Source organism: Bos mutus, chromosome 5 (assembly GCF_027580195.1).
Source record: "Bos mutus isolate GX-2022 chromosome 5, NWIPB_WYAK_1.1, whole genome shotgun sequence".
Taxonomy (NCBI): domain Eukaryota; kingdom Metazoa; phylum Chordata; class Mammalia; order Artiodactyla; family Bovidae; genus Bos; species Bos mutus.
The window spans coordinates 31,210,278-31,233,430 of NC_091621.1; the positions used below are offsets into that span (position 1 = coordinate 31,210,278).

A 23,153-nucleotide genomic window follows, 5' to 3' on the forward strand; every position below is an offset into this window, starting at 1 on the left:
AAATGTTTCTTAAATGAATAAACTTATTACAAATGTGTACACATATTGTCCTAAAGTGCTGTATTCTTTGATTTGCTAAACTGTATAGAATTATACAAGAATAAATTTCTGCTTCTCTGCTTCTAAAACCAGATTGTTTCGAACACATGATATCATTTTTTCTAGTCTTCTAATTTATTCACCATATAGTGTTAGCTGCTCTTTGTGACCCCACCCGGGTCCGACTCTTTGTGACTCCCTGGACTATAGCCCACTTGGCTTCTCTCTGTCCATGGAATTTTCCAGGCAAGAATACTGGAGTGGGTAGCCCTATTCACCATATAACGCAGATGTTAATAGTCCTAGAGGCATGTGTCATACTATCTTATTTTGTAACTGAGTTACTTATATTAGGAAAACCTTCTCTTGGTACTACAACCATGTAACAATCTAAAAACTTCATGGACACATTACCTAAACAAAGTCTTGCTGTATGCCCAGAGATCTCCATGTCTATGCTGCTGTGTCTGCTAGCATAGCTGCAAGAGGTACTACTGATCACACTGCAGAAGTAAAGGTGATGCATTTGGAAGAAAATTTCCTAAACTATCAATGCTCTAGTAGCAACAAAATGTAGCCAAAATTTCTAGCACATGTATCTAAATTCTATAATAAAAATTATACTAAAAATCTTCCTTTAGTCAGCATCATCTACCTTCTTTTGAAACCATCTATCCACCCATTCACTCACCTAGCCACCCAGCCACCTACAATAATAGTTTCCAAAGTTACACTCACTGATGATATTCTTTTAATCAGGTTGCTATACTTGGTTTAAAAAAATTAAATTAAATTAAAAGGTTGGTCCAGAAAAATGCCAATAGGCATTTTTCAACCTCAGGGAAAACATTAGGAGCTATGTAACATGCTTTCACAGCATGATGGAAAAATACCTCCATTCAACAAATATTAAATATAACATTTAATATTTAAAGTTAATACCTAAACGGTTTTCATCATTTGTTCAGTATCATGATTTACAAGAAGGTGATCTTGAGCTTATTTATTTAGAGAACAGTTAAGTTTTTTATAAATCTTATCTAGTACTTATTTTATTTGTAGTTTTCTTGGTTTTTATTATAAGGAAATATGCCAGAGGTTATGACTATGGTCTATTACTGTCACAGTACTGGATAATGTATTCCCTTTTGAAATATAGGACAAAATCGGGATGTGGACTGACTTGAAATGTGAACAGAATTCCAGGTTGATTTTATTTATTCATTGTAATGATCAGAGCTCTAGAATAAGAATAAAAATCCTTCTAAATTTCAGAGACACACAACTTTTCCCCTTTACTTCTTTCCCTTTACTTCTTCCCCCTTTACTTCAGACCTAAATGGATAAATGCAAAAGAGCTTTTCTCAAAAGTCTTTTGAGTTCAAGAGGGAGGAAAAATGACATTTCAAATAAAAGTGTAAGTGACAGCAAATACTGTTCTTTTTACAGGACTGCTGAACTTAACTGGAAAGCAAGGGAAAGGCTCTTCTGATTTGCATCCTTGAAACTGTATTCTAAGAAGTGAGCTACAGGGAGATTTTACAGCTCCAGACTCCTGTTCCCTGGTTACTATCTTAACCATGTGCAGAGTCTTTGTTCTTGTATATCATCCATCTGATTATCCAGCCTGTTACACTGTTACACTGTTTGGGGCCCATAGCCCCCAAATCTCTTGAGTCTCCACTACCACTGTCAAGGCTGCATTATTTCTTGCCTAGGCTTCCAATTTCTTTCATCTGATCTCCACTCATCACCCTTTGTCCTTCCCTAATCAATTCTCCTAAGCAGCAAGAGTGATCTTTTAGAAACACAAGTCTGATTAAGTCATTCTTATCAATCTTTAAAGGCTTCTCAGTATTCTAAAATGATGTCTAAAATTCTCATGGCTTTTGAGGGTCCCAGTATGGTCTGTGATGACCTGCCATCCAGTCTATTTTTGTACTGTTCTCTTGCTCATGGGTAAGTTCCTTGAAGAATCCATACTCCATGCTTAGGGCCTGTACACATATGTTCCCTCTTCCTGGAATGCTCTTCTCCCAGTCTTTGCAATCCTAAAATAAAATAGCCTTGTTTTTGTCTTTAAGGCTTCCCAAGAAGCACTTCATGATTGTGGAAAACAAATAGGATTTAAGTAGGGGATATTGCCATTGTGGTGGCTTTGCAGGTCCTTGACTGAAAATACAGGCTTCAAGGTAAAAAGGTCATGAAGAACTCAATAATTATGTCCCATAAGTGGTTAACTTCCTCCAAGAATCTATTCTATCATCCTTCTATCCAGATGTCAAATTTCGTATTGGGTTATTTAAGTGCTAGCATAAGACATATGCGATTACTTGGAGATACAGATATATGATAAGGTTATACAGGCTTTTTGTTTCAAATCTCATTTTTCTTTTCTACCAATTTAATTACAATTATCATTATCTGAAATAAGTGTGGATATTATTCAACAGATATAGCATATTTTCTACTGTAGTTTTACTTAATATTAACCTCAAGGCCTATTAAGCTGTATCATCAGACCAAAAAAATAAAATATGCAAATTTTAAAGGAAATCAGTAAGTTTTAGAAAATAAAAGTCAACAAACAATAAGTCTCACTCACAGTATAACACTATATTCATTGTCAAGTTGCTAAAAATTACTGGAAACAAACACATTATCACTCAGGAATATGCCAAATGCTAAAAAAAAATAGGGGCTAATAAGGTTGCTATACATTTCTAGGTCATATGAAAGTTTTATGATTGAATCTAACAGCCTCAGTGCTAATGCCAATAACATGTGCTCAATCACTCAAGGTTGGCTAATGGAGAAAAAAAATGAAATGAATGCAAAATTATTTTTATTGTAAGTGAACTTTGAAGACATTAATTATAATTAGTAATTATTATGCCAAACTAATTATAGTTAGTTAGGCATAATACAGTTTATGAAAACTAGTGTCACAAACATAGGGAGGTCTATAAATGAAGGAATACTATGTCAACTTGGATGTCTGGAAACCTCATTTAGAGACAGAAACATGAAAATGTTACTCTACAGAAAAACAGCCACATTATTTTTGTACTCTTCATTTAATAATGTTCATGAATGAAAAAAACGGGATGAAAGAAAGCTGGCAGTTAAGCAGTTAAAAAAAAAAAAAAAAAGAAACTGAAGTGGTTCTTAATGGAAGATGTACTTGAAGCACTTACTCTCCACTGTCCTGGTGAGGCAGATCTATGGGGGTGAGGAATGTACTTTCTCAGATAGAACCGGACATGAAACAACGGACTGGTTCAAAATTGGGAAAGGAGTATGTCAAGGCAGTATATTGTTACCCTGCTTATTTAACCTATATACAGAGTACATCATGTGAAATGCTGGGCTGGATGAAGCACAAGCTGGAATCAAGATTGCCAGGAGAAATATCAATAACCTCAGATATGCAGATGACACCACCCTTATGGCAAAGAGCTTCTTGATGAAGGTGAAAGAGGAGAGTGAAAAAGCTGTCTTAAAACTCAACATTCAAAAGACAAAGATGATGGAATCCAATCCCATCACTTCATGGCAAATAGATGGGGAAACGATGGAAACAGTGAGAGACTTTATTTTTGGGGGCTCCCAAATCACTGCAGATGGTGACCTTAGCCATGTAATTAAAAGGCACTTGCTCCTTGGAATAAAAGCTATGACCAACCTAGATAGCATATTAAAAAACAGAGACATTACTTTGCCTACAAAGGTCCATCTAATCAAAGCTATGGTTTTTCCAGTAGTCACATATAGATGTGAGAGCTGGACTATAAAGAAGGCTGAGTACCGAATAATTGATGCTTTTAGGCTATTGTGTTGGAGAAGACTCTTGTGAGCTCCTTGGATTGCAAGGAGATCAAACCAGTCAATCCTAAAGGAAATCAATCCTGAATATTCATTGGAAGAACTAATGCTGAAGCTGAAGCTCCAACACTTTGGCAATCTGATAAAAGCTGACTCATTAAAAAAAGACCCCGACGCTAGGAAAGATTGAAGGCAGGAGGAGAGGGGAGGACAGAGGATGAGACGGTTAGATGGCATCACTGACACAATGGATATGAATTTGAGCATGCTCTGGGAGATGATGAAGGACAAGGAAGCATGGTACGCTGCAGTCCATGGAGTCACAAAGAGTTGGTCACGACTGAGTGACTGAACAACAACATCAGATGGTTCTAGGTAAGATTCTCAGTTGAAAAATACTAATAGGAAAACGAGCCATAAATTAGAAGCACAGTCCTTCTTGTAACTTTCTCCTTTAATTACCCCAACTGACTTCTATGATCTGTTCTATCTGGTTGCTGATAGTTAATCAATTTCCTATTTTTGATTCCTGTTGATTTTTCTCTTAGATTTATCTAGAATCTGTTTACCTGCTTATCTTGAGCATCACCACCATAGTCCAGGCAACTACTAATCTCTCTCATAGGTAATTTTAATAATTAGTCTCCTCATATCAACATGTGCCCTCTGTGCCCCAGAGAGAAAGTTGAGAATAGAAAATTTGGTCAAGTCACTACCCTGCTTAAAACTCTTCTTCTTCAAAAGATGGGAAAGACTTCTACTCATTATCATAATGTCATATTTTATTATAGGTTTTATTAATGATAACAATGGTTATATTTATTGGGTGCTTATTATGTGCTAAGAACTGCTTTAGGTGCTTTCTATATATTAACTCATCCTTATATAATCCTATGAGTATGTGTTCCAGAATATTTTTAAATGGATGCATGCATGCATGAATGAATGAGTGGCAATGTGAATGAAAGCCCTAGGGTGAGAGTATCTGCAATTCTATAGCTGTATACTTTAAGAAATATCTGTTTACTTTGAGGGTTTTTGACAGTGCTTTGAATATACTGAGATCACGTGCTGTGTGCTGTGCTCAGTTGCTTCAGTTGTGTCTAACTTTGCGACCAGATGGACTGTAGCCTGCCAGGTTCCTCTGTCCATGGGATTCCCCAGGCAAGAATACTGGAGGGTTGCCATGCCCTCCTGCAGGGGATCTTCCCGATCCTGGGATCAAAACCGGGTTCCTGGATTGGCAGCCAGGTTCTTTATCTCTGAGCCACTGGGGAAGTCACTACTGAGATCATACTTATAAATAATAAAAAGTCAAAGATTTCAGGGAAATGTTATTCAGGAAAGGTTTGAATTCTCAAATTTGGATAGCTCTTGTAAGAAAATATGTTTATTAGTAATTTGAGAGCATGGAACTAAAACATATTTGGTGTATGCATCTGTATTCTTATACAGATAAATTATTAAGATGATAACACCAACTGGAGTTATTTCTCCTAAGCCTTAGTTGGCACTCTGTGACTGCACACAATTTTAACTGTAGAAAGTAGATCTGAAGGATGTTGTTTAATACATTTGGTTCAGAAAATCTAACCAGGATTTGGAAAGAATATCATCAATTAAAAATTCTAAAAAGCGTAAATTCTTATTAGAAATTATTTAAGGCAAAATTCTTATTAGAAATTATTTAAGGCAGTCAATGTCTTGGGTCTAAAGTCATTAGTGCATCCCAATCTACAATGTTTGTGGTTCTAACCTACCTAGTGATGCCATGCAATCAACACTTTTTGAATTAAAATAAAGAACACCCATTGTTCTTAAACCATTCAATTCCATAAATCTTCTCTAGTCTAGTAGAGTAGAGTCAGAGGGCATTACATACCCATCTCAATAGATTTCTTCAAGTGGAAGTGCTGAGTTGAGCGGTCTATGCATTTAACCTTTACAAGGCAAAAGTATATCAATTTCCAAAGTGAAGAAAAATTTACATTCCCACCAATAATACAGTGTTCTTAAGATTAAACCATCTCTCCCTTTAAATCTTTTTTCTTTGCTCAGTTTTCCTATACAGATCATTCCAAGAGGAAAGTATACCACCTATATTTATTTACTGCATGAGAATTACTCATCCTAAAGTCATGCAAACATGACTGTTTCATTTTTATCTTCTTTTTAATTTTAATTTTTTTCCAGTCTTATTGAGAGGCAATTGGCATAAAGATTTGCATAGTTTAAGGTTTACAGTATTATTTGACTTATATACATCATGAAATGATTACCACAATGTTTAGTGAACATCCATCATCTCTTATACACATAAAATTAAAGAAACAAATCATTTTTGTGATGAGAACTCAGGATTTACTCTCTTAATAACTTTCATGTATGTTGTATACTGTATTTTTCATATTTATTGTAAAGAAATGGGAAATGTATATAGATACTTTTAACAATAACAAAATCAGTAAGGGGACTGAAGATGTATTTTATAAAATCATTCAGACTACACATACATACTATAAGTACTGTCAACTGCTCACAAAACCTATGTTTCTCTTAAAGAAACTATATGAGAAATAATTGCTTTGTATATTCAGTGACTCCTAGAAGACATATAAAATTTGGTTCTGTTTTTAAAAACTTATCAGTTTGTGATATGAACAATATTAGATTGTACACTTCTCTCACTCCACTACAATTTTATCTTAAATTGGTAGGTGAAAGAAAATATTTTATTGTCACCTACCTATATTTATAGGTAGATGATAACAATTTAGATGGATTGGTGGGATTAATAGATTGATGATCACAAATTGCCATGCAATGAACTATACTACAGCAATAAATATTTTTATTGAAATTTTAAAAGTTGATATCAGGAAAGCTATTTCATTATGTAAATCATTAAAAACTTAGTTATTTCTTTTCTGTATCAAACTTCATAAAATTTTTTAATTTATATTCTCTGGCTGAATTTCTGCCTTTAGTTGACCTGACAGTGTATCAATCTTCTCAATCTAAATTGCTGCATCTAAATCAGACATCAAATCTAAAAAGTATTCTATGTTTCTCAAACAATAGTAGTTTTTTAATAATTTGTTAGAGGTAACTGAGCTAAAAACACTGTACTTAAAAAAATATCTTTCAAGAAAAACAAAAGTAGAGCATGCAGAATTCTAGCAATGGTCTATCATCTTTCTAGCAGTTGAGGTCAGATATCCAAAGAATAAAAATCTCTATATACAGAAATAGTCTATATTAAGGTTAACTTCTTTTAAAACACCTTTAAATCTTCCTTAGAACATAAAGACTGTCAAAAAATAGTAAAGTGATAAACATATACAACATTCATTTCCAAAGGCAAGTGGATATCACAATTTGCAACCAGAAAGACATAATTACATATGTCTTCCTCACTGTTGTAATAAGAAGGCACCATAAATTCTGTTAAATGAGAAGCTCCAAGTGATCCCAAGTGGAATTTAGTGTATCAATGTAATGTTTTAATTTCATATAGGAGTACCTGACTTAATAAATGATTTACCCTTTGATTTAAGACTTACATCTGTTTAGTTGAGGCTGAAGAAATATCATTTTTTGTTTTTAAAGCTATTCGATCCATACATTTTAAAGGGGTTGCTAGCCTTTCCAGCCACTAAAATGAAGTAAAAAACGTTGAAACTCTTTGTTGTTTGTTGTTGTTTAGTCACTAAGTCATGCCCGACTCTTTTGTGACCCCACGGCCTATAGCACGCCAGGGTCCCCTACACATGGGATATCCCAGACAAGAATACTGGATATGGTTGCTATTTCCTTCTTCAGGGGATCTTTCCAACCCAGGGATTGAACCCACGTCTCCTGCATTAGCTGGCATATTTTTACTGAGCTACCTGAGAAGCCCTAAAAGGGAATCACAACCACGAAGGAATGTGGAACTCTACTGATAAATTTATTAATTGACCTGTTCAGTCATTCAATTTTTAATTAATTCAGTTGTGCATTCTTCAGTCCATCTGTCAGCCGATGTATCCATTCATTCATTTCTCTATCTATTAATCTATCACATGGGGTGTATACTGCTTAACAAGTTATTAAACCTGAAACTGATGATTAAAACACTCTTCCAGCACCTTTTCCCACTTTCTATTGCTCTTCAAGATCCCTACTAATGAGAGGAAAAATTCTTTTCTGCTTAAATGAATGAAGGGATACTTGTGGAACACGGTAAAGATTAACTGATAGAATATCCAAATGATAATAAACTGTATCAGACATGTACATCATGGAAACTGATAGAATATCCAGATAAGTGTATCAGATATGTACATCATGGAAAAGCTTAATTCTGATGAAAGTTTATTTCACTTAGAATGTAGATGTCACTGAGTCATATATGATATAAAATAGCTTTTCAGTATTCCTGCTTAGATTCTGTATCAATATATGCTTCCAATTTCCAGAGAAATATCACCAAGATTGTGTCTAATAACCCACTTTTCCTGAAGCATGTGTTTCCACCATTAAGTCTGGATGCCTAGGAAGCTCCTACTCATCTCTCATATTTTAGGAAAGTTATAAGTAAACAAAGAAGTTATCAAAATTAGGTTAAGGAAGGGGACCATTATAAAATCTCACCTGTATCTTGTGCAAGTAGTGTTCTGACCTAAAGGAGGTATTGGCTTAAAAGTGATGGGTGGAGAAACTTGGGCTGACAGCAGAAATCCCAAAGCAAGAATAATGAGGGCTACAGTGGTACCTAAAAAAAAAAAAAGAAGTTTTATATCAGAGAAGAGCTGACAACATTCTTTCAAAGCAGACTGGGTTTAGCAAGATATCTCTCTGAAAAAAATAGCTTGATATATCTTTATTGGATTAAAAAAAAGATCCTCATACACAAGTATTGCCATAAAAACTCTCTAGCATGTTCACTGTGAGAAATGAGAAGAGTGAAATTCAAATCAAATACATCTGTTAGCCAAGCACTGGTAATAACTTTCTAAATAAACACAATTTTGGACTGCTGACAGTCTCAAAAAGAATTAATATAACTGACATTATTGAGTGCCTAACATGCCAGGAAGTACAAAAGGCAACAGATTTATATCAAGTGCTCCTTTCATTACCAACAAAATTGTTCTAATGTTATTTGATCATCTAGAATCCAAATGGTAGTAATAGTTCAGTCATTCTGTCGTGTCCGACTCTAAGACCCCATGGACTGCAACAAGCCAGGCCTCCCTGTCCATCACCAATTCCCTGAGCTTGCTCAAACTCATGTCCATCGTCTCAGGGATGCCATTCAACCATCTCATCCTCTGTCGTCCACTTCTCCTCCTGCCTTCAATCTTTCTCAGCATCAGGGTCTTTTCCAGCGAGTCAGTTCTTTGCATCAGGTGGCCAAAGTATTGGAGCTTCAGCATCAGTCCTTCCAATGAATATTCAGGGATGATTTCCTTTAGGATTGATTGGTTGGATCTCTTTGGATCTCTCTTAAGAGTCTACTCCAACACCACAGTTAAAAAGCGTCAGTTCTTTGGTGCTTCGCTTTCTTTGTGGTCTAACTCTTACATCCATACATAACAACTGGAAAAATCATATCTTTGACTAGACAGAATTTTGTTGGCAAAGTAATGTCGGCAAAGTACAATCCAAAAATAAACTAAAAAGTAACTAAATATTTCAAAAACAGGTGAAAGAGAATTTTTCATAAAAAGGAGCAACATTTTGTAAAGACTTAAAAATCCCAGAAATGACATAACACATACATTCAATTCTTTTTCCTGTTGGCATTTGGAAGTGGAATATTTGTCTTTGATTTTAGGGTACAGAATGTGATTTTATATAAAATCTCTTAAAAAGATATAACATTATATATATATATAAAATCACTTAAAAGATATAACATTATATATATATAAAATCATTTAAAAATACACACACACACACACATATATATCACTTAAAAAGCTCATTTTTGAGTCCTTTATAGAAAACTGACAGGAAACAAGAAAGTTTTCAAATTTCTGACTATTGTTCCAGCCATTGTGAGGATAAAAAAAAGGTCATGGGAAGAAAGAAGAAAATATGGATGCATTTGTTTGTATAATTTACTTGAATGAGGCAATATGTTTAAAATATGGAACTCAGGGTGGTCATTTATGTAGCAGTAAAGTTTCTATTAGATAAATGAAGAAGTTATTTAAGAATGATGAAAGGTATTTTTCAAATGGATAAAAGAACAACTTTGGGAAGCACTGTTAAAGTGAAACTAGATTACATAATTGTTGAAGTGTTTGTGTTTAATACAGAGGTGATATGTCAAGTTAGATATGGTGGTTAAGTTCTCATCCTGCTGTTTCTTGACTCCATGATCTTGGACAATGCACATAACCTTTCCAACATTCAATTTTTTCTGCTGTAAAATGGGGCTTAGTGATATTCATCCTGCAGAATTGCAGTGAATTTTAAATATCACAATACATCTGAAAGATTTTTATAAAGCTAAAAATGTTAATTATTGTACTACAATTATTAAATACAGCAGCAGCAGTATACTTTCAAAATCTAGAAGAAAGCTGAAAAGGAGGGAGATGGCTTGAAGAAAAGATCAGAAGCCTATTTTACCACACCAGGCTGAAAAGTCATGAATATACAATCACAGGTCATTTTCCCCTTGTTGGCTTAAAATTCAAACTAGAACTAGAACTAGTTTGAGGTATTATATTCTCAAAAAACTACCAATTCCTGAATTGGGAAACAAAAAACAAGTCTATCTCTCAGAAAGAGAAAATATTTATTGGGCATGTAAATAAAAGTCATCCCTCTCTCCTCAAATAAAGCAAAATAAACCAATAGTTTTACTGTTAATCTGTCTATCAAAGAAGCTGGGTCCTAAGTATTTTCCAAAATTACCCGCACAGAATATTGTCATGGGACAGGTAAGATTTGCTTCAATCAGGAAACATTGATATTTTAGGATGCAAAGGAAACTCTTCTTTCATAGCACTACTTAAAATAACTGGTCTCTGTGATAAACTGTAAACTCTAAGATAGTATTCTGCTGCCAAGTCGCTTCAGTTATGTCCGACTCTGTGCAACCCCATGGACTGCAGCCTACCAGGCTTCTCTGTCCATGGGATTCTCCAGGCAAGAACACTGGAGTGGGTTGCCATTTCCTTCTCCACTAAGATAGTATACCTAACACATATTAACATATATTCAATTCTAGTGCCTGGCATAGAGCAGATCTCACAGTACTACAGATTTTTGCAATGTTGGCTATTTTCTAAGAAAATAACAAAACACGTTAAGACTATTCAATTGAGGTTGTGAGTTAGTATGGGAGAAATATCCCAGATGAGAGTTCTGCAGTATAGATATTATATCTCTTGGATTCATCTCAAAAAAGTCCAACCAACTTGCAAAATTTGGGGAAAAGACCATTTGGATATATAAAGTTCCTAGTTGAAGGTTTACGTTTCCTAAACACAAATCTATTTTGACCTACTATGGATGGAAATATTTTAAAAGTCAGTATCATACTTTTATTATAGTCTTATTTCTCAATCCTGGCTTCCTATTGAAAGTGCAACTGTTTAGAATGTGCCTCAACCTCTGAATCAGTTTCTATAAAATGGAGATCAGATAATATGATTTCATAGGTGATTGTGATAGCTGCGACAGAGTAAAAACTCTTATCTTATGAGATGATAAATTTCTTAAGGGAAGGGAATGGTGTCTTAAATGACCTAATTTATGGAGTAAATTTTAAAATGGTCACCTTGTCCTATCATATGCACATGTCTCTTTAAGGCTTAAAACTACCTGAACTACCTATTTCCTCTCCCTTAACAAATCACAGCTGCTTTATCAGTGACTCAATGGCATTTAAAGTTGTTATAGTTTTCAACAGTTCTATGGTTGTCAATGGACTCAATGGTTCATTGAGTCCAGTGCAGGAAGGCCTTGTATGAAAGGATCTCTTCCAGTGTAATGGCAAGTTTGGGCACATTCTTTATATTATAAGAAAGGAGTCCCTCCCTAGCCAACTATACTGTTGCATTTTGGAATTCTGATATCATTTTCCTAATAAGAATGATCTCCATAGGAGGTAGTGTGCTGGATAAATAGAATCCTCAAAAATACCGGATGAAGTAAGTTACCTTAACGATCTGATACAAGGGCCTGTATTATTAGTAGATATTTTTTTAAAAAATTTCCTTACCCAAGACTCAAACAGAACACACTTTTTGTGCTTAAGTATCATTTACACATGCCCCAGACTTCATCTTCACAGATTTCAATTTAGCAGATTGGGGGTTGGGCCCCCAAGAATTCACAATTTAAAGTATTCTTGGTAATTCTGATAAAGACAACCTGTGAGTGATATTTTAGGGAATACTCCACTACCAAAATATCTGGCAGAAAATAACACAGTGTTTCTGGCTTTCTGATTTATAAGCAACAAAATTACATAGATATAAGCCTCCCTCTATTAAAAGGATCAAGAGGCTGTCATTAAGTTGGTAATACTTACCAGAAAGACCAGTTCTCTTAGCAAGCTTTGAAAATATTAAGTCAGAATACCACAAAATGTCCTAAATTTAACATTATTCATGGACTATATATTTTATATTTCTTTGTATAAAGAGTTTCTTTGTCCTGGTCTAGCTAAATACAGTTTGTTTATAGTAATTTTTAAAGAACAAGTACCTATTCAAAAGTTATTTTGATTTTTTTTTTTTTACTAAATTTCACCCAATATAAAAAAATCAATAAAATACAAAATAGGGAATGATTTAAAAATTCAAGGCTAATTTAAGAAATTTTAAATAGAACACTGTTCTAATACTAGCACTGGTAGAATATTAAATATATTATGATTTATTTTATGAGGTGAAAAATGGTGAAAAAAGTAAAAATAATTTCTTTAAAAATGTTATTATTTCTTTATTTACTCATAAATTTTGATTGGAGTGTAGTTGCTTTGCAGCTTCCCTGGTGGCTCAGATGGAAAGAATCTGCCTGCTGATGCAGGAGACATGGGTTCCATCTCTGGGTTGGCAAGATCCCCTGGAGAAGGAAATGGCAAACAATTCCAGTATTCTTGACTGGGAAATCCCATGCACAGAGGGACCTGGTGGGCTACAATCCATAGGGTCACAAAGAGTTGGACACAACTTAGTAACTAAACAACAACAACAATAGTTGCTTTAAAATACTGTAACATTAGTTTCTGCTGTATAACAAAGTGAATCAGCCATATGTATACATATGTCCCCTCTGTTTTGGATTTCCTTCCCATTTAGGTAACCACAGAGTGCTGAGTGGAATTCCCTGTGCTACATTAAAAAACAAACAAACAAACAAAAAACTAATTAAATAAATGCTTAAAAATATTTTAGGTCCTCAGTCTTTAAAAAGTACTACAAATAAACTGTATTTAGGCCCAAAGAAACTCTTTATACAAAGAAATCCAAAATATATAACCTATGAATAATTTAAAGGTAGCACATTCTGTGGTATCCTGACTTTTAATATTTTCAAAGCTTGCTAAGAGAACTGATCTTTCTTGTAATACTACAAATTTAATGACAATCCCTTCATTCAGCAGGAAAGAAAACTGCGTCCAGGTTGCTCATAAAGGCTGCTGCTGCTGCTGTTAAGTCGATTCAGTCGTGTCCGACTCTGTGCGACCCCGTAGACGGCAGCCCACCAGGCTCCCCCGTCCCTGGGATTCTCCAGGCAAGAACAGTGGAGTGGGTTGCCATTTCCTTCTCCAATGCATGAAAATGAAAAGTGAAAGTGAAGTCGTTCAGTCTTGTCCAACTCCTAGCGACCCCATGGACTGCAGCCTACCAGGCTTCTCCGTCCATGGGATTTTCCAGGCAAGAGTACTGGAGTGGGGTGCCACTGCCTTTGACTCATAAAGGGAGTGCCTGGAAACTTAGTCTTTTCCCCCAAGTCTTTTTTTTTTCAAATTTCCTGATAGCTCAATTGGTAAAGAATCTGCCTGCAATGCAGGAGACTGCAGTTCGATTCCTGGGTTGGGAAGATCCCCTGGAGAAGGGAAAAGCTACCCACTCCAATATTCTGGCCTGGAGAATTCAATAGACTGTATCGTCCCTGGGATCGCAAAGAGTTGGACATGACTGAGCGACTTTCACTTCAGTTCACTTTCTCTGACTAGTCAACAATAGGTTCTGAAAATCCCTGGGGAAGAGGACTTACACGGAGGTGTGAAACATGACATCCAGAAGAAGAGTTCAGGAATGCTCCTGGATTATGGTTAAAACAATAAATAATCACTCTTTGGCAGCAACAATACTGTGATAGCAAAATTCTTTGAACATTTTACTGTCTGTGTCAGGTTCTGTTTGAAATGCTATACATGTGTTAATGTGTTCAGTCTTTACTATAAACCTATGAAGGACTATAATTAATCCCTGTCCATAGATGAGAAAATAGAGCCTTGTTCAATGTCACAAAATTCAAACCCAGTCTGGCTTTGTATCTATAATGACTCAAAATCCTGGAATACAACAAATGAAGGGACAGAGGCAGCTAGAAAAACTACTTTCCCCATCTCAAAACCAGCATTTTTCTCAAAATCTCAAAAGCCAAATCCCAAATTTAAGACCCACAATTCTATTTAAAAAATAGACCTCTTGAGGCAGCAGTATACTAAGGCCCTGTCAAAAGGAAGTGTGCCCACTAAAAAATTTTCAAAGCAGCTATTACCACTTAGAGTTTATCTGAACCTCAGGAGTCAGCAAATCCAGTTTTCAACCCACTGCAGGAATGTCTTTAGCACATCACTGCCTGATGGCCATCTACCCTTTTGTTGAGAGCTTACTACCCTAAGGAGGCAGCCCAATTTATTGTTGCATAGGTCTGATTATTATGAAATTTTTCTTATATTAAGTAAAAAATCTATGTCCTCATAACATCTACCATCTACAAGAATAAGATCTATTTGGTGTCTCTGTAGTCTTTTTCTCCAGGCCTGAACAATTCTGGTTCCTTGACTAGGTTGTAAATGTATGGCTTTTAACCTTCCCTTGTCCCTCATCTTTCCTCACTTACCCTCCTGCTTCCCTGTATACATTGGCTGTTGCAATTACCTTTCTTCCCCCTGCCTTTTAATCAATCTTCCCCCTGCCTTCCTCTCAGTTCTGATACTGTAGTTCAACTTACATTATTCAGCTCAAAGCTTTCACTCAAGGCAAAAACAGAGGGTGGATGTATTCTACTCTTCCTTCTGGAGTTAAGGGTGAGAGGGAGTATGTATTCTTGATAACTGAGTATGAAACCCTAAATGCATTTTCTCATCAAAATTTGGGACAAGTGACTTGAAGCAGTTCTATTGGATGAATGCTTTACTTATATTTAGTTAAAATAAAATTTAATTAATGCTGGCCTGGAAACTTTATATTTTAACTGAAAAATGTATTCTTACTCTAAATAAACTTACAAAGAAATAATTAGAAGATAGCTAATTGATAAGTAGAAATCTGCTTGTATATTTGAAAAAGATTAGAAAATTCTTTGATACAAACATGTGAAGACAGTGTCAGAGAAGGGTATCATTTTGGCAAGTGAAAAAGCCCTTGATTAGAGAAATAATAAATAAAATGGGCAAGATTTAAAGACAAAAGATACTTTAAAGTGAGAAGTGTTTTCCTTATTAAGTTATCACAGAATACATACCAAATCAATCAGAATTTACCCTAGGATTTAGGCCTTGTTCAAACACTAAAAGAGTCTGTCCCAACTTTGTGAAGAAATTATATGATTCCAATGTTTCACTGTTGAAAGAACTTTGAAAAAAAAATGCTCCAAATTTATTTCCATATTACCCCAAACTTAAAAATAAAATATATGTTAGAACTTTGCTTTTCATTTTGTACCTTTGAGTAAAACTTAAAATAACAGCAAAATGCTACCCACAGTAGGCTCTAATTGTGACTACAATTCTAATTTCTAGTTACATATCATAATAAGTTTTTATTTAAAAATTTTTGTCAGAAAAACTCTATATTCAGTTCAGTTCAGTCGCTCAGTTGTGTCCGACTCTTTGTGACTGCGTGGACTGCAGCATGCCAGGCTTTCCTGTCTATCACCAACTCCTGCAGCCTACTCAAACTTACGTCCATTGAGTCAGTGATGCCATACAACCATCTCATCTTCTGTCGTCCCCTTCTCCCACCCTCAATCTTTTCCAGCATCAGACTCTTTTCAAATGAGTTAGTTCTTTGCATCAGGTGGCCAAAGTATTGAATTTCAGCTTCAGCATCAGTCCTTTCAATGAATATTCAGGACTGATTTCCTTTAGGATGGACAGGATCTCCTTGCTGTCCAAGGGACTCTCAAGAGTCTTCTCTAACACCACAGTTCAAAAGCATCAATTCTTTGGTGCTCAGCTTTCTTTAAAGTCGAACTCTCACATCCACATGTGACTACTACCACACATCTATCTTTGACTAGAAGGACCTTTGTTGGCAAAGTAATGTCTCTGCTTTTTAATATGCTGTCTAGGTTGGTTGTAAATTTTCTTCCAAGGAGCAAGCATCTTTTAAAATCATGGCTGCAGTCACTATCTGCAGTGATTTTGGAGCCCCCCAAAATAAAGTCTGTCATTGTTTCCATTGTTTCCCCATCTATTTGCCACGAAGTGATGGGACCAGAGGCCATGATCTTAGTTTTCTGAACACTGAGTTTTAAGCCAACTTTTTTACTCTCCTCTTTCACTCTCACCAAGAGGCTCTTTAAGTTCTTCTTCGCTTTCTGCAGTAAGTGTCGTGTCATCTGCATATCTGAGGTTATTGGTATTTCTCCTGGCAATCTTGATTCCAGCTTGTGCTTTATCCAGCCTAGCATTTCACATGATGTACTCTGCATAGAAGTTAAATAAGCAGGGTGACCATATACAGCCTTGACATACTCCTTTCCTGATGTGGAACCAGTCTGTTGTTCCATGTCCAGTTCTAACTATTGTTCTTGACCTCTATTATAACTCTATTATATGAACAGAAAAACTCTATTATATGGCTACAAAAATTATATCAGAAGTGGTAATGGTATTGTATTTTGTCATCATTAGAGAAGTTTATAACTGAATTCTTCAACACTTACCTGCTAAACTACCAAATGTAAGTTTCCTGCGGCCCACTTTCTCAACAAGCCAGACACCCACAAGTGTGAAAATGAAATTTGTGAAGGCTGTAATGGAAGCCAGCCATATTGCAAGTCTATCATCTTCGACACCAGACATCTGCAGAATGGTTGCACTGTAGTACCTGTGAGGCAAGAATAAAACAGTTGTTGCTGTTAGTCATTCAAAGAAACACAGTTATTCATATAGAAAAGTATCTGACTAAATCATACCTGGAAGAACTGAAAAATAATATCAAGTTAACATGGAAATCATGCAAACCATTTAAAGGATCACAATACAGTGACTCAGTGACTATGTCCAGATGAAATTTATAACTTTGTATCATTAAGAAGAGATACTCAAGCAAGTGAATAGAGGGCTAAAACCTTTAAAAGTTACATGCACTCCACACCTAGAGACAGTGACAGCTGTAGTTTCACTAAAACTATCAAGGAGAAGCTCCAAATACATGGAATCAATCAGAAGTTACTGTACACTGTAAATGTATGTACTTAAAAGAACAAAGAGAACTGCTACATATCTTAATCTTAAAGAAAGTAAAAATCTAGTACTAGAATTTCTTGAAAGACACAAGAAGAAAGAATATATCAAGTTATCTGGCATCCAGTAAGTGGTAAAGAATCTGCCTGCAAGGCAGGAGACAGGAGACATGCAGGCTTGATCCCTGGGTTGGGAAGAGCCCCTGATGTAGGAAATGGCAACGCACTCCACTATTCTTGCCTGGGAAGTCCCATGGACGGAGGAGCTCAGCAGGCTGCAGTCCATGGGTTTGCCAAGAGTGAGACATGATTGAGCACATGGGCTGATTGGTATACTAAGGAGATGGGAAACTTACATGATATATACGAAAAGAATGCCTTTGTGGTTCCTAAAAAGGGATGCTCTTTGGTAAGTCTCTAGCACAATCTGCATGATTAGGTCCCATAGACTCATTTTGTTCTAAATGAATACACTGAAGAAACAGAAAGAAAGTGAAGTTGCTCAGTTGTGTCTGACTCTTTGCAACCCCATGGACTGTAGCTTACCAGGCTGCTCTGTCCATGGAATTTTCCAGGCAAGAGGACTGGAGTGGGTTGCCATTTCCTTCTCCAGGGGATCTTCCTGACCCAGGGATCGAACCCAGGTCTTCTGCACTGCAGGCAGATGCTTTACCATCTGAGCCACCAAGGAAGCCCATACACTGGAGATTGGCTCTAAAAATCATAATGCCAACTTGTTGATGCACAATGGGAGATATATCTGGTATGTTTAAGATGATCGATTTCTCACAGGACATTTCTTTTCTGGCGAAAATATCAGTAGCTATATCAGATTACTTTGAATTGGCTCTTAAAACAAAAGAAGCAAAAATATTCCTGGCAAATAATCTATGAAATGTGACAGAATTCAAATTCTGAAGATACATTCTGAAATACACCTTTTACTGGCTTTCAAGCCATTCCAAAACAAGTTAGCTTTACCCAAATCCAACAGTGGGCATCTAAGCAATGTATTCAATAAATGGAAATATTTCCATAGTTACAGTCTAAAGTTTCTGGATGGTAGTCAATGTTTTCATGTGCTGTGCTGTGCTTAGTCGCTCGATTGTGTCTGACTCTTTGCAATCTTATGGACTTTAGGCTGGAAGAATCACAAGCTGGAATCAAGATAGCTGGGGAAAATAGCAACAACCTGAGACATGCACATGATATCACTCTAATGGCAGAAAGTGAAGAGGAACTAAAGAGCCTCTTGATGAAAGTGAAAGAGGTGAGTCAAAGAGCTAGTTTGAAACTCAAAATTCAAAAAATGAAGACTATGGCATCTGGTCCCTAAATAGAAGGGAAAAATTGGAAGCACTGACAAACTTTCTTTTCCTGGGCTCCAAAAATCACTGTAGATGGTGAATGAACCAAGAAATCAAAAGACACTTTGCTCCTTGGAAGGAAAGCTATGACAAACCTAGACAGAGTATTAAAAAGCAGATATCACTTTACCAACAAAGGTTCATATAGTCAAAGGTATGGTTTTTCCAGTAGTCATGAATGGATGTGAGAGTTGGACTATAAAGAAGGTTGAGCACTGAAGAACTGATGCTTTCAAATAGTGGTGATAGTGAAGACTCTTGAGAGTCCTGTGGACTGCAAGGAGATCAAAGCAATCAATCCTGAATATTCATCAGAAGGACTGTTGCTAAAGCTGAAGCTCCAATCCTCTGGTCATCTGATGCGAAGAGCTGACTCTTGGAAAAGATCCTGATGCTAGGAGCAATTGAAGGCTAAAAGGAGAAGCAGGTGGCAGAGGATGAGCTGGTTAGACGGTATCATCGACTCAATGGACATGGATTTGAGCAAATTTTGATAGTGGAGGACAGGGGAGCCTGGCAAGCTGCACTCCGTGGGATAGCCAAGAATGGGACATGGCTTAATGACTGAACATCAAGAAACAATATATTTACAATTGTTATATGTCCTTTTTGGATCCATCCTTTGGTTGTTATGCATTATCCCTTCTTATCTCTTAGAATAGTCTGTATTTTAAAGTCTATTTTGTCTGATATGAGTAGTACCATTCCAGTTTTCTTTTGGCTTCCATTTGCATGGAATACTTTTTTACACTCCCCTAAAGCCTCTTGATGAAAGTGGAAGTAGAGAGTGAAAAAGTTGGCTTAAAGCTCAACATTCAGAAAACGAAGATCATGGCATCTGGTCCCACCACTTCATGGGAAATAGTCGGGGAAACAGTGGAAATAGTGTCAGACTTTTTATTTTTTTGGGCTCCAAAATCACTGCAGATGGTGACTGCAGCCATGAAATTAAAAGGCACTCACTCCTTGGAAGGAAAGTTATGACCAACCTAGATAGCATATTCAAAAGCAGAGACATTACTTTGCCAACAAAGGTCTGTCTAGTCAAGGCTATGGTTTTTCCTGTGGTCATATATGGGTGTGAGAGTTGGACTGTGAAGAAGGCTGAGTGCTGAAGAATTGATGCTTTTGAACTGTGGTGTTGGAAAAGACTCTTGAGAGTCCCTTGGACTGCAAGGAGATCCAACCAGTCCATTCTGAAGGAGATCAGCCCTGGGATTTCTTTGGAAGGAATGATGCTAAAGCTGAAACTCCAGAACTTTGGCCACCTCATGCAAAGAGTTGACTCATTGGAAAAGACTCTAATGCTGGGAGGGATTGGGGCAGGAGGAGACAGGGACGACAGAGGATGAGGTGGCTGGATGGCATCACTGACTCGATGGACGTGAGTCTGAGTGAACTCCGGGAGTTGGTGATGGACAGGGAGGCCTGGCATGCTGTGATTCATGGGGTCGCAAAGAGTTGGACACAACTGAGCGACTGAATTGAACTGAACTGAACTTTCAGTCTTTATGTGTCCCTGGATCTGAAGTGGTTCTCTTATAGATAGTGTATATATGGGTCTTGATTTTGTATTCATTCAGCCAATCTATGTCTTTTGTTTGGTGCATTTAATCCACGTACATTTAAGGTAATTATTGATATGTATACTCATGGGACGTGAGGGACATGAAGATCAGCTGATTTGAGTATCTGTGGGGGTCCTTGAACCAATCTCCTGTGGATAACTGAGAGAGGGACAACTGTATTTCATTGTTTTCATTTTTGACACAATAAAATCATGAAATTGCATGCATTAAATTAATGGCTAGAAATAGGAGTTGTATCAAACAAAGTAAGTTAGTGAGTATCAGTATTTTATTTAAAATGCAAAATGTGTCCTAGGTGTGTTAAATGATTTTTTTCTGTTACTTAAACCTGGCTTGGGTATCAGAAACCATCATTTTTAAAGACATCTCTGTATGGCTGATTCATGTTGATGTTTGGTAGAAACCAACACAATACTGTAAAGCAATTATCTTCAAATAAACACATTAAAAAAAAAGACATCCCTGTGGTGTGCTGGCCAGATCAGATAACATACTGTTCAGCTAGTATTACATATTGAAGACATACTATTAATGTATGTGAGTTACTGAATTCTCACAGATGTATTATTAGATCCAGTTGCTGCCCTAAAGAAGCTGCCATAAAAGAATGACATGGAAAGAAATAATTTTGATATTGCAAGGTATATAAATCATAATGTGGCATTAAAGGATGGACCAAATAATTTCCCTTTATAAAGTTCCTTGATTTTCCAGAAAATTTAATGTTTGAGTTAAGTTTTGAAGAATTCACAGGGGTTTGCCAGCACATACAATGATCTAGAAGGACATTGGTGGTAAAAGAAATGACATGTAAGAAGGAAAAATGTACAAAATACTATGCTGGATTCATACACCAAAAGTACGTTACCGTGGCTGAACATAATAAGGTTCAAAGGAAAGAGAAGTATGATAGAAGGCTTCAATAGAACCTTTTGTTATAGAGGGGCCTTGAGAGCTACACTCCATGTTTGGCCTTTATTCCTTTTTTTTTTTTTTAATTTTATTTTATTTTTAAACTTTACATAATTGTATTAGTTTTGCCAAATATCAAGATGAATCCGCCACAGGTTGTAGGGAATGGAGAACCATGACATGGACTGTGAGGAGAAACAACAAACAATTAAGTTTGTTTTATGAAAAGATCACTCTAACTACAGTCAAGTGTACAGACTAGACGCGGACCTGAACAAGGGCAAATTGTTTGAAGTATTTTTCAGGTCCTTTTATTAGATATAGTACCCTGTAGACTTTCTATATTAATGTGAAACACTGAGAGCAAAGGCTGAAATTCCGTGAGGGTCTTTTATCTTCCTGTCAGCAAGCCTTGCAACTTTAACCCACACTAAATCTTTCTTTGGATGGACTGTCTTGAGTTTTCATCCTCATTTTCCATTCTCAAACACTGGTAGATGTATTAGATTTTATTGCTGCCATAAAAAATTACTACAATCACACTGGCTTAAATCAACATAAATTTATTGCCTAACAGGTTTATAGGTCAGAAATCTGACACAGATTTTATTGGGTGTAAAGAATCAAAGGTGTCAGCTGGGTAATCCTTTCTAGAATCTCCAGGGGAAATAGACTTCTTTGCTGGTTTAACATCTTCCACATGCTGTGGCTTGAGGACTCCACTTCCTCATGATTCAAAGCCCATAAAGGTGGGTGCATGCAGTGCCTTTCAGGTCCCTTTACTCTGAGACTCCTTTCTGCTTCCCCTGCATATAAAGACCTCTGTGATTACACTAGGTCAACCCAGATAAATAGGGTAATCTCCTTATCTTAAGAGAAATCGATTAACAGATTTAATTTGATCTACAACCTTAATTTCCCTTTGCCAATTAATGAGAAATATTCACAGGTTGTTTATGACATGTACATGTTGGGAGTGGACTTCTTGGTGGCTCAGACAGTAAAGCGTCTGTCTACAATGCGGGAGACCTGGGTTTGATCCCTGGGTTGGGAAGATCCCCTGGAGAGGGAAATGGCAATCCACTCCAGTACTATTGCCTGGAAAATTCCATGGACAGAGGAGCCTGGTAGGCTACAGTCCATGGGGTCGCAAAGAGTCAGACACAACTGAGTGACTTCACTTTCACTTTCACTCTATTACATAAAGGAGCTAATCAACAGTAAAACAAGGAAAAGGCCAACACTTGGAATGAGAAGGTGAGGAATGAAGGTAAGAATATTTACTTAAAGGATAATCAGTTTCAGAAGAATTCATACAATAGCTATATTTCTTTTTACAGGACCCTTTCAAGGGCAGGAGATGACATACCTAGGTCAGAACAATTCAGGAACCTAGTTTTCAAAAGTCAGATCATGTATTGATGAAATGACACACTTAATTTACATTTTAAAATGTGTGAATTCCAATGTTTTATAAATGATGCTATCAGCCAACCATTTATGTAATAGCCTACCACTAAGTATGGGTGTGAGAGCTGGACTATAAAGAAAGCTGAATGCTGAAGAATGGATGCTTTTGAACTGTGGTGTTGGAGAAGACTCTTGAGAGTCCCTTGGACTGCAAGGAGACCCAACCTGTCATTCAGAACCAAAGGAAATCAGTCCTGAATATTCATTGGAAGGACTGATGCTGAAGCAGAAACTCCAATACTTTGGCCACCTGATGCAAAGAAGTGACTCATTGGAAAAGACCCTGATGCTGGGA

The 23,153-nt window shown here is 36.4% G+C and overlaps 1 protein-coding gene across 1 annotated transcript in view; it reads right to left on the reverse strand.

Annotated features, from left to right (window-relative positions):
• The window catches only part of SLC2A13 (solute carrier family 2 member 13), a 535,506-nt gene that overhangs the window by 160,227 nt on the left and 352,126 nt on the right, over nt 1-23,153 (reverse strand). Inside the window, exons 5-6 of the mRNA XM_070370616.1 lie at nt 16,999-17,162; nt 8,500-8,620 (exon numbers count right to left, since the gene is read on the reverse strand). Coding sequence (XP_070226717.1) covers nt 8,500-8,620; nt 16,999-17,162 — 285 coding nt within the window. The remainder of the gene's footprint in view (nt 1-8,499; nt 8,621-16,998; nt 17,163-23,153) is intronic.